Consider the following 12,025-nt stretch of genomic DNA (forward strand, 5'->3'; position numbering starts at 1 on the left):
ACACGACTTGAAGAAGGTACGGACTTAGATTTACAGGTGGGCAAACAATCTGGAACCTTTCATTACGGCGTCTGTATATAACCCACAGTGCAATTTCGGGATGTTCGCCCTACAATTTAATATAATTTTAACTAAGAGCAACCCTAGCGTAAGTCTGTCAGCTGCCAATACAATTTCCGAAGCGCGGCTTTTATTCACATTCACAAAGCATTACGAGTGCGGAATCTGGCGACAAACAAACAAAAATATGATTTTACTTTTATATACAGCCAGGAATAAACTGCACTTTTCATATCATATCATAAACATATAACGGCCCTGCGGAAAATCTCAACGCTTGTTTCTATAACAAACATGCTGTATACATTATTGAGAAGCACTGAAGAGACCACAGCAGACGTCCATTCCCCATCTTGTACGTGGTGCGTCCTTGGGGAAAAGGGAGATCAATACATCGCCACGTGGGAAGGACGTTCAACTTGACTCTGCACCGTCCCCGCTCTTCTGCAAAACAGCCGCGTGACACGCAAGCAATCGAAACTACTTTCAAAGTCTCCGTTACCATAGTAACGGAGGAGAGGCCTACTCCCATGCTCTGCGGTACCACCATGTGCATGTAACTGATGATTAATAAAGTATCAAAACAGGACGTCTACACCGTGTTTTTTCATACTGCGCGCACTTTGATGCACGTCGATCTAGGCAGTTAAAGGGACGCTTTATACTGCTAATGCATTCTTTCAATATATGTTTGCATCAGGATAATATGATTATTCGCAAGATATGAGATATCTGTCGTGAGAAAAGATGGTACAGTGCGATAAAGTCCAAACTACCCCCCCCCCCTTCACACCTTTCTTTTTTCCCTTAATTCGCGTCATGACCTACAGCCAGCTCGTCACTATGACGTCACAAACTTCAAAGTTTTTTTTTCTTTTTTTTACTTGGGCCGTTTTTCCGCAGGAAAGTTAATGAAATCGGTTGAGTTTTTGTTTTTCCTTCAAAATTCAAGGCAGTCCTTTACTGACAATCAATTAACGACACCAAATATATGACTCGCGGCGAGCTTTGCGGGAAATTCAAGGCGGTGCTGCCACCCGTCGTTGGTTTCACGCCTTTTCTGGTTTCCAACTCTCCACCTCGCGGTAAAAGTGCCCGCTTCGCTGCTGCAGACGTAATTTACTTTATATACGAAATAGCTCACAGGCTCCAGAGTTGGAGTATATTGCGTGAGGAGGATTACAGCACAGAAGTATGCTTCATGTGCGGCGATTTTAGCGCACGTTGAAGCGGTTAACAACAATCAAAGCTTTCCACTACGGCTTTCTTTCGTAGTGTCATGCATTTTGGTGTCTATGTGCTTCACGCTTCTAGTATTCGTAGTGTCGTGTATTTGCTCTCTCTCTCTCCTCTCCCATCTTTCAGTCCCCCCTCATCCCGCTCCCTGTGTAGGTAGCAACCGGTTTGTGCTGAACTGGTTAACCTCCCTGCCTTTCTTCACTCTTTCCTTCTTCCTTGGTGTCTCTGTGCTTCTAACGCTTCTAGTATATGTATACATATCTAGAAGCGTTAGAAGCACATAAGACAGCGAAATACACGACACGAAAGAGAAGCCGTAGTGAAGAGCTTTGGATTATTGTTAAAACGCTTCAACGTGTGCTAAAATCACCGCACACGAATATTTCCGGAATTTTCCATTCCGCTTTTCATAGAATTGCGGCCGGAAATACTACCCGCGACCTTCTGCATGGCCAGCGTTGAACGACGCCGGCCAGTGAGCCGCAGCGACGGGTGAAGATCAAGGGCGATGAACTGCAGCTATTGTGTCCAGATCACTGAGGCACACTTCCTCCCATTCACGCTCGCACTATATTCGCAACTGCGTGCTTTCGACTTTCGCAAGAGAGGAGGTGCGCAGTGTCCCCTTAAGGGGCATTGGAAATTCTGCAGCGTCTCTTCATTGGTTTTTGTGTCCTATAGCAACGCGGATGCTTGTTGCTTGGCAAGTTGGTGCTGTTTGGCGTAAATTCTTTTCACGGCGCGAATCAGATACACACGCACGCACGCAACGTTGCAATTCTCGGTGATACGCGCCGTTGAAAAGAACTGTACGCCAAACAGCACCAACTTGCCAAGCAACAAGTCCTTCCGCAGACCAATGTTTCTGCATATGGCTCCAACAGACTCTCCTTCGCGAGGAGGAGAGACACCCCTAATGAGACCGATGGCAAGCCACGGCCGGACTCGATTCTCCTCAGCGCGGTGGGTGGAGTCGAGTCCGGCCGTGGGCAAGCAAGCGCCCTACCGCGGATGCAACTGCAGGCGGCCGTGGGCACAGAACCAACAGAACACCTACGCTGGCAGCAGATGGCGGGAAAGAGCAGCACCCATGGTCACGTGACAGGCAATGAATGACGTCACAGTTCGACCAAGCCGGCCCACCCGGCAAGCTGGCTTTGCCACGCGACTGCGTCTCCCACCTGAAAGTTGGCGTCTGCTCAGCGCGTGTCGATGTGCAGTGAAGTCACCTTTAGAACAACGACCGGGACGTATCTTTTTTTGGCGACGGCACGGTTTCAGTTTTTCTGCATAAATGTCGAGAACGTGGAGACGTGATATCTGAAGGTACGTGAAAATGCAATTTCTCTGGGGCGTATGTGTGTCAACAAGAGAACGGTTCTATATAATTTTATATTTCGGACAGCATGCAAATAATGAAAGGGAATAAATGTCATCCACCCGACTGTAGCCCCGAAGCTAGGAAGGCAACCCTCCTTTGTAGGCACGCCTTTCCGGGCCACTGCCCCGGAAGGCATTGGTTCGAGTTCAATCCCCGGACCAGGACGGATTTTTGTCTAAACAGACAGTTGGTTTCCTTTGTATATTCGTGCTACTGTAGGGTGGATGGCGATTATCCGTTCCGCGAAGTTTCCTCCAACTTGTGCATTTCTGCACATTTAATAAGTTATAATTTCCGTTCTTATGTCCCGTCCTACGCAACCGCGCTGTGCTGAGTTATGTGTTTGTTTTAACATGCATTTACACACCGTAGGTTTACGTCTTACGACCAAGTCACCATGGATAGACATTCGACTTGTTGGTACGAAATACTGCAAGTGAAGCGCAAGAAGTAAGGACAGAAGCACATGTAGTGTATCTTCCTTCTGTGCTTGTCACTTGCAACAGGCCACCAAGCTTTGCCAAAATAGTCAGGAAGGGAGAATCGAGCGGAGAACTTAACGAAAAGCCGACACAGTGCTTTTCGTGCAGATAGACTCGTAAAACCAAGTAGCTTCATATGTAACTGAACTTAAATTTACTAAATTTCCCGGAGCGTATGCAACACTGAAATCATGGCGCTGAATTTCACAAGTGCACAGCCAACATCGGACGCACAATGAAAGCTGGAGATGACAGGGTAAGAAAGGTCGATTTGAGGCTGCGTAAGCATGTAAACATGTCATATGTTGTCATAAACATGTTAGTCAGCAAGGTGAAGTTATCAACGTTAAAAGTACAGCACAATGTGAGCTTTTCAAGCCCACTTGAGCGTTATACTTCTAATGACACAGTATCAGTCTTCTCTCGGTTGAACTTTAAGACGGACTCGTGTTTCTTCGTAGATTAAATGCCAAAAAACACTGAAAACATGCGAGGAAGATAAGTGTAACCGAGGGGTTCGGTGTTTCGTTCGTTGCAACGACATCAACCCAACAGACACTGACAATGTACACTCGAGGTGATGACCAGATGACCAGTGCCGACTAGCACTCCCGTCTGTGTACGTAGTTTGCATGTGTGTACCTGTATCAGTTACATGTAATGTAGCGTGTCATCCTGACATTCGTCCCGTGTTTCACGCTGCTCATTTACTATTCAGCGACACACCAATGGGCCCAATACATCACTACTTCTACGCCATCTTACGTTCGTAGGACTTGACGCGGGAAATATGGTGGCGAGCTCCTCGTGGTCACCGAACGCTTCCAGCCATTGCGTCGCACGAGAAAGCACGGATATCCACTGGGGTACAATGTGCGTTTCGGCCACCGAGATGACGCACAACTTGGTACACTGCCCTGCAGATGAGTGCAGGCCCAAACCGCAGGAAACTGATGCAGGCGTCATGCAACGTTGTTCGGTAAACACAGCTTGTCCGCGCCGAGGCGCAGCCGATGGTTCACTCTCGTCCCGCGGCCCATTATATTATCTAGACGAATCTAATAATAAGTAATCGACCTTTTTCTTTTTTCGTGTCGAGCCGCAAGGCGGCGCACGCGCGCGACGCTTGGCCCCCGAGGCTTAGACGCGGTCGTTTACCCGGCGCGCGACACAACGATCGACAGCGTCACCGTAGCCTAAGTGAACTGGACACGCGAGGCTGTCCGGTAAAGAATAGAGGGGCTTTGCTATCGGTTACTGTTACTTTACTGTCGGGCGCCCTTGACCAACAAAAAATACATCGCGGTCCAGACCTGCCCATGGGTGCGGCAGAGGTTGACGTACCTCGTGGAAATCGAACCCGCGACCTCGCGCTCGGGAAAAGAACGCCATAGACAATTCGCGACAGGTGAATTAAGGGTCTGATGCCGCGCCTTCAATCAAAGGAATACTCTTCGAGGAATAGCAAGCCACTCTTTTCGCCGTTTCGATGTGCGTTTCGACATGAAACGCGCAACGGAACACAAAATTGCGCCAAGAGATGCGTCGCGTTTTCAGACGAAATTTCTTTCAAGTGTCTTGCGTCGCGTTTTAAAGTGTTGCGTACTGTACGCTTTGATATTTTATTGTCATAACCGAGCTCTTCATACTCATAGTAACTTTGCATAATGGCACGTTTTTGCGGTCACACCTTTTCTTGGCATAGTTGCTTTATAGGTTCCTTTATAGGTTCCTAAACCACTTCTCCCCCCCCCCCCCTCCTCTCACATGCAATGCGCTACTTGTCGCCTGTGAGGTACAATAATAATAATAATAATAATAATAATAATAATAATATAATAATAATAATAATAATAATAATATAATAATAATAATAATAATAATAATAATAATAATAATTCAATTCATCAATCAAACATTTGTTTAACGTGCCCAGCAACACCTGCAAGCTCTGAGTGCTGGCGCACGGACAATAATATACAGTTCGCCAGTGATGGAACTAAAGGAGGAAAAGAGTGTTTTTAAGACAAGGCGCTTAATTCACACCAGTTTAATTGTAGTCAGGAACCATGCACGCGTCTTTAGCAAGAACTTCAGCACATAGCAGCCATTGAATATCGCACGAGCCTGAAGCTTGCTGAATATATATTTGCACAAAAGGCACTTGACAGGTAGGTTTCTGTACAATACCCTAATCAATCACAACTAAACCGCCCATTGACGGGGAAAAACAACTTCGGAAATAAAAAAATAAAAAAGATCGACGTCGAAGATGGATCTATCCCTATCTGACGGCGCTCTGCTACGGAAAGGTGACACCGCAACAGTCAATCACAGTTGCATTAAAGAAATGAAAGAAAAAATATACAAAAAAGAGGGCGAAGACAGAGAGCAAGGCAGCGATGTTTCAGTTATGCGTTTGAGTTTGTCCTCTTCCGGTCACGACATTTCGTCGGGTGGCAGCTATCACGGCTGGAAATGTAGTGCACGAAAGAGCAATATTCATGAAACAGAAGTTCATGTAGTCAAGGGTTCGACGAAAATTCACCTGGTCAAGTAACATAATCATGAGGTTGCGGTCACTGACCAAGTTAAGGTGAAAAACGGAGAGACGTTTCGGAGCCCGTACTGGTTCCTTGGTCTCATTAGGGCAGACAAAAGCAGTTTGACGTTTCTGCGCAAAGACATGGCGTAGTGAGCGGGAGTATACGTAGCAGGCAGGTTTCCATGTCATATTCCATCGTTATATATGTTCAATGAAGATTCCATCGGAAGCCGGGTCATCATATTGTCACGTGGTCGTGACATGGAAGCACGCAGAATCCAAACTGTTAAAGATCTAACTCTTTATTAGGCGATCCTGTGCCCGGCAAAGAAAATAACTCGCTTTACAAGAGCGGCGAGCACAATCGTCGGTCGTCGACAAAAAACTTGTCAGCGGCGAAACGCGTCGGCTTTTATGGATGAGTCGTCGAAGGTTCCATAGTAATCCCTGGTGCCTCCGTGTCTTCCAGAAAGTACTACACAATTCGCGTCGCTCATACAATCACATTACATGAGCGCCTGTGACAACAGACTAGAAGCATCGATAACCTTCGAGAAACGTCCGATACATGCAGGAGCGTCCTGCGCCGAGCGATAACGTTTAACATTTGTTAGCCGGTGGAAAGCGGTCACCGGTGAAAGATAAACAAGTAGACGCGTCAATATTCTTTTACTTGGGCCGGTATTTTGCAGCGATGCCTTCCGATGCTAATGCCTTTTCGCGCTTGGTCAGTGGTCAGAGCGACGGTCCGCTCACGTTATCAAAGGGATCAGCCGGCAGTGAGCGGTGGATGATAAGACTAGTATAGAATAAAGTATAACGCATCGCTACGAAATACCGGCCTTGGCTATGATGCCGATGTTATCCCAATAAATTCGGTGAACATGATTATCGACGTCAAGGGCGTTTGAAGATTTCCTGTTCTTGGCGGCGTCCCTTTGGTGCTCCTTCATGCTCCCGGGATAATCCTTGGTGTCAAGCCGGTCTTTTACATTCACAAGCTGGGTTAACTCTTCGTTTTCTGAACGGCAAGAGCGCGATTCGAAGATCGTACGTATGTTGAGAAAACACCACTCAGAGCCTCGCTGACACCAGGAATGTACGGAACGTACGCTAGTGCGTCTTGGCACAATAAACGACAAACGGATCTCGTGACCAAAGAAACCGTATCGAAACGTCTCTGTGTTTATCACCTTGACTTGGTCAGTGACCTTAACTTCATCAGAAGTTGATGAATGGTATACGTATAGATAGACACACACAGGATGCACGAAACACGAGATGACTATAAGGCATGGCGAGGCTACAGATCTGCATATTGTAGACGCTCCACACTCATTTAGCATTTTGCAGCGCTAGCTTATTTTTCATCACATGTTCGAATTCTCTATTCGGCTGGACGAAAGGTGGCGACCCGAGTTTTTATCTATGGCGTAGATTCTACGCCGCACGAGTTCGATGAAAAAATATATAAAGGGGAGCGTAACGTAGACACGCAAACTGCACACACTTTTGCTCGTCTATCGTCACCGACTAAGTTTCCTCGGGAAATAGGTCTGCACGAGTTCTTTAAATATGGAACAATCAAGCAAGAGGATTCTGTTTAGAACGGCACTGGCGCTGCAGCACTTCCCCAGGCGTCACCGACAGACACGTCACGAACTACATACCGTCTAAATGGCACGCGCTTGCCTTCGGCTCGTTCTAGGTCGTGCAGCTGCGCTTACGGCTCTTGACAGACGTGACGAATGAAAACAAAAGCAATACACAGTGCGGCACAAAGCTCCGGTAAACCTGCTGTACAGCTGGGCAACACAACCGTACTTCAGCTGTCAATTAGAACGCGACGCGAGGCGCAAGGAACCGAGCGACTATTTAAAAGACAAATCTTAACACGGGGCCGTTACTTAATCACCACTGGAAAACGGTTAGGGGGAAGGTCTCTCCTGATACTTTAGGCAAGCTCGTGACGTCACGAAATTGCGGCGACGCTGCCGCCACATTCAGTGTAGAGCACCATAATTATGGTGTTTCCTCGCGGCACAAGTTTGACACTCTACTGGCGCAGATTTTCTCCGCTGGCAATAAATAATATCGGGAAGAAATTACTTTGCCAAGATTGATACTCGAAGCAGCGAACAGCGACGTCTGCTCCTGCTGCCTATATTACAGCCTATAGTTGTGCACAGCTTGAAAACTTTTTACAGGCCAAACTTCGCAAGCAAGCGCTCGATCTCTGCAGAGCGCTGCTCTGAACTTCGAACTTTTAAACTCGCGTTCTTGTCCAGACAGAATCGTCTGCTTCACCGAGACGCGGCATCAATCGTGTGTCGTCCGCTACTCACAACACAGCGCAATGCACTTGACGCTGATATCGCGTGCACGTTACCCTACCAAGACCCAGCCCGCGAAACAATAAAACCTACTACTCCACGGCCACTTGACACAAATTCGCCTGCGGCCCTTCCGGTCTCTGTGCTTCCTCCTCTACTCGTCAGCGACTTTCGCTTTCTCTCGTCTGGTCGTGCGCTCATGCGTGCACCCGCCTAGCTGTCATTTTCACAACATCCGCTCTTTGAAAGCAGGCATGCGTGCTGCGCGTGCAGAGCCGATAAGTGCTATATATCGCATGTGCGCGCATATATGCAGTAGGAATATCTTTGTAACGCACCACCATCGTCAGCAGAGTATGAGGAAGACGCTTCGCAATGCTTGCACAACTCGCGCTTCGAGAAAAAAACCAGGCGCTTGCTTGCTATGACGAAGCGCGGCATTCCACGGAAGCATATATGACGATTTAGTGGTCGCTATAAATAAGGACACGTCAAACGTAGCAGACCTCGGTCGACGTGACCACCTGCCTTCGCGTTCCAGGCAGGTCTGCGGAGACCTTCGCTCAGGCCACAGTGGTCACGAATATGAGCAACAAGAAACATACGAAAGCTGTCATAAAATTCGTCGCCGTCATCGCGAAAGAAATGTGCGCACGGTCTAGCAAGCACGTATAAAGGCCACGCATTACAGTACTGCATGGAGACTAATCGACACGGCCGGTCGGCTACAGCTAGGCTGGAAAGAAGGTAATTAGGACAAGTTCGCCTAGTCGAGACCTATATTAATTGGCGTTATTTTTCGCTGCTAAAATTGTGTCTTGTTTCTATATCGCTGAGATATTGCGTTAAAGTTTTTTTTTTCTTTTTTCCCCCTCCAAAGTAGTGTGTCCCGGTCTTTCATCCAAGAAACATTCATTCCGGCGCTTGCCTTGCACGCGCCCTTGAATTAATATCGTATCCACGCCTTTACTGGGCATTGCCATCAGCAGTATCTTAAAGCATTCACGCTTGATTAGGCGATTTCTCTTTAATGCTGATATTTATCACCCCCTTCTAAAACAAAACTCACGATCAAGTCAATGGGGACGGAGGCGTGGCAATGGTTTGGCGAACGGTGCTCAAGCGGCAACACAAGACTGTGCTAAATAACTGCGACGAATCCTGTAGACAATGCACTTAAAAAGGTACCTGGTAAAAACAATAAAGTAACGCATTTTGCAGATGCCAGAATCTCTATCGCCGGCGCTAGCACTTAAAGCGACACAGTTGGTTTTAAATTTGCTCCAGTGTCGCCTCACCTACAAAACGACAGCGCCTCGCCACCATCGAGTTAGTCATGCGTGTAATAATTAGACAGCGAGCTCTCCAGTCTCTCCAGACAACCGTTGACTCGGACACCATGCAACAGCGGCCTACAAAAATAGGACGGCAGCTCAGGCGAGGTGCTAATTTTTTCTTGGCACGTCCACCTCGGCAAGGCGTGTCCACGGTCGCACTGCAGTATCCACCAAACCAAAAGTAACTCGCGAACGTTGCTAGCCAGCCCTTGCGTTAATTCTGCTGACACCATTACAAGCCGACGTAACGCACCCGATACAGCGCGTGATTAGGTGTTATTACGGTCACGTCAACTTTGCAGAGGAACAACAGAGAGAAGAAAAAAATGAGCGCTGACGCAACGGAGACGGCGGGACTCACTCGGTAGACAGCTAGGCGATTCCCCTTCCTGCTCTGGTATTCGTAGGGCATCCTGTAGCACGACGCCGAGGCACGGTCTCGGCATCAGTACATCGCGCACCATCCAAAACGTCGCGCGGGGCTCGACCCAGTCTCACCACTGGCATGCGGCGGAGCCAACCTTCAGACGCTGCGATGACGCCAGCGATCGCCGCCGGTGAAAAGGGGCTCATCGCGAAACTCGCGCTCTCGCCGCCAGGCGGAGTGTACACCGAAACCTGTCGCAACGAGCGCTGCTTTACACGCCGAAAACACAGCGATTGATGCCAATGCGCGGTACTCTCATTGATCCTAGCAGAATAGTATGTATCGAAAATAGATGCCTCGCATCAGCAAATTAAATGAATGCGCGCACGGCGTTGTTTATGCGTGTATATCTAGGAAGCTTGACCTCTTTTTCGCGCGTTTTGTGCGAACCCGTCACCGCGCATTTTTGGGCGGAATTTCAAACGGGTCTTCGTGAACGCTGCGCTATTAAATTGGTGGTCGTACGTGCGACGCAATGTACACCTCTCTTCGTTTATGTTAACCTCTATTTTGCCAGAAAATAGCATGTTGGCGCTGACCTTTACAAATGACAACGCATAGAAACGTCGCGATATTTCCGGCTGCTCGCGTTCCGCGCGGTTGCTGATAGGATCACTGTAAAGTTTATAAAGACATTCAAAATGATTCATTGGGTCACACCAGGGGCACTGAATATCAGTACTAGTTGATTACATCGCTCGGATGAGCCACGTATGCGCATTACGTACACGAAGCGAAACTTCACGGGACTTAAAAAAACCACGACAAAACGCGCTTATCGGATAAACATTGATAGCATAGCTCACAATACCACCCACGGTGAAACTGACCAACATTAAAAAGGTAACTGAAACGCTCCAGCCAACCTGCACGACATTGTGCAATGTAACGAATGTTCCACTAAAATGGTGACGTCGGTTCTACACACCGATTCCTTTACCCAATATTAAAAGCTGTCGACCACAGCTTAGAAGATGCCAAGTGAGGAAAATATTAGTGTACTCACCCGCAAATACTCGGGCATCCTTCCGGAGAGCGACTCGGGGCGAGTTTTTCTGCCGACTACGAGGTCTTTCCGTGCCGCAGGGTACTACCCCTTCACAACGCGTAGTTGGCGCGGCGCGCGTGTATGCGACGACACAAAACAGCATGCTCCGCTGACTCGGCGCGGTGCACAGAAGCAGCGATGCGTGTGCCTAGGAGAACTTGCCCGCTGACGGTGACCACACTTACGTCTACAGAGCTCGCACAGCATGCAGCCGGCCTGACAGCAGATGCTCTCTCTCAAGGTTGACGGATGGCGGAGCGGTAAATAAACCGCTTGCGGCGCGACGAAACACAATCGAAGCTTCCAGCGACACAAAGGCATCGTAAATAACCACATGAAAGCAGCATGTACGGGAACTTCTGCGCGATCGGATGAAGAAATTATAACTGTAGCTGTTGTTCCAAAGCATTCCGTACATAGCGTACGCAGCCCCGGTAACTCGAAAAATGCGAACCCTATCACTGATCCACCAACGGGGCTGCCGACCCCCCAAAAATTACCCTCTACTCCCTCCTTTCTACCATCCGACCACTATGGAGTGCCAGTGATTAAATGCCCCCTGCATCCCCAACGAAAGCGAAGATTCACGTTATGACCTGAAGATTTCTGATGATTTACAATTAAAATTGAAGTCATACAGTTAATCGAAACATGATCTTACACAAAACGAGTGAAATGCAATCACATGCATAAAGCTAATTTGTTAATAATTGACTAATGAAATTGGCCAAACTTCCCGTTGTTCATACAGGGCTTTTTGTTTTAGATGCCTAACATCATGACCAGGTCGAGAGCCTGACGTGTTCTCCATGTATTCTGTATGTGTTCTCCACATGGCTCACTTGTGCACTACAAGGAAAAGCAAGCCCTGTGAAGAAGCCCACATACAAGAAAAGAAGCAAGGAAAGGCAGGGAGGTGAACCAGGGGCACGTCGGGTTTGATATCCTGCACTATGGGAAGGGGATAATGGGGTGAAAAGAGAGAGAGCACTATTCGTGCGCAGAGTTTAGAGAAAGGTCACATACACAAGGTCACAACCGGTCGCGATCGCCGCTCACTATATGAACGAGCACATAAATCTACAAACTATTGCAGAGACCTCTAGACTTCTAGTACTGCAGCAACGTCTTCATTGTTTGTTGTGTCAGCAATGCACAGCCACAGTCCAAAAA

The 12,025-nt window shown here is 47.9% G+C and overlaps 2 protein-coding genes across 11 annotated transcripts in view; both read right to left on the reverse strand.

Moving 5' to 3' along the window:
• LOC119457474 (calpain-A-like) overlaps positions 1–11,009 on the reverse strand; it is a 155,296-nt gene extending 144,287 nt beyond the window's left edge. The window contains exon 1 of one of the 2 annotated variants that reach the window (XM_049670115.1): positions 10,811–11,009. In XM_049670115.1, the coding sequence (XP_049526072.1) occupies positions 10,811–10,828 (18 nt within the window). In that variant the 5' untranslated portion in view covers positions 10,829–11,009. Of the gene's footprint in view, positions 1–9,738; positions 9,928–10,810 lie in introns of those variants that run through there. The other variant, XM_037719051.2, reaches the window with a different exon arrangement.
• The window catches only part of LOC119457472 (neutral alpha-glucosidase AB), a 107,499-nt gene that overhangs the window by 24,195 nt on the left and 71,279 nt on the right, over positions 1–12,025 (reverse strand). The gene's annotated exons all lie outside the window — the stretch shown is intronic.

The sequence above is a fragment of the Dermacentor silvarum genome, chromosome 7, assembly GCF_013339745.2.
Source record: "Dermacentor silvarum isolate Dsil-2018 chromosome 7, BIME_Dsil_1.4, whole genome shotgun sequence".
Taxonomy (NCBI): domain Eukaryota; kingdom Metazoa; phylum Arthropoda; class Arachnida; order Ixodida; family Ixodidae; genus Dermacentor; species Dermacentor silvarum.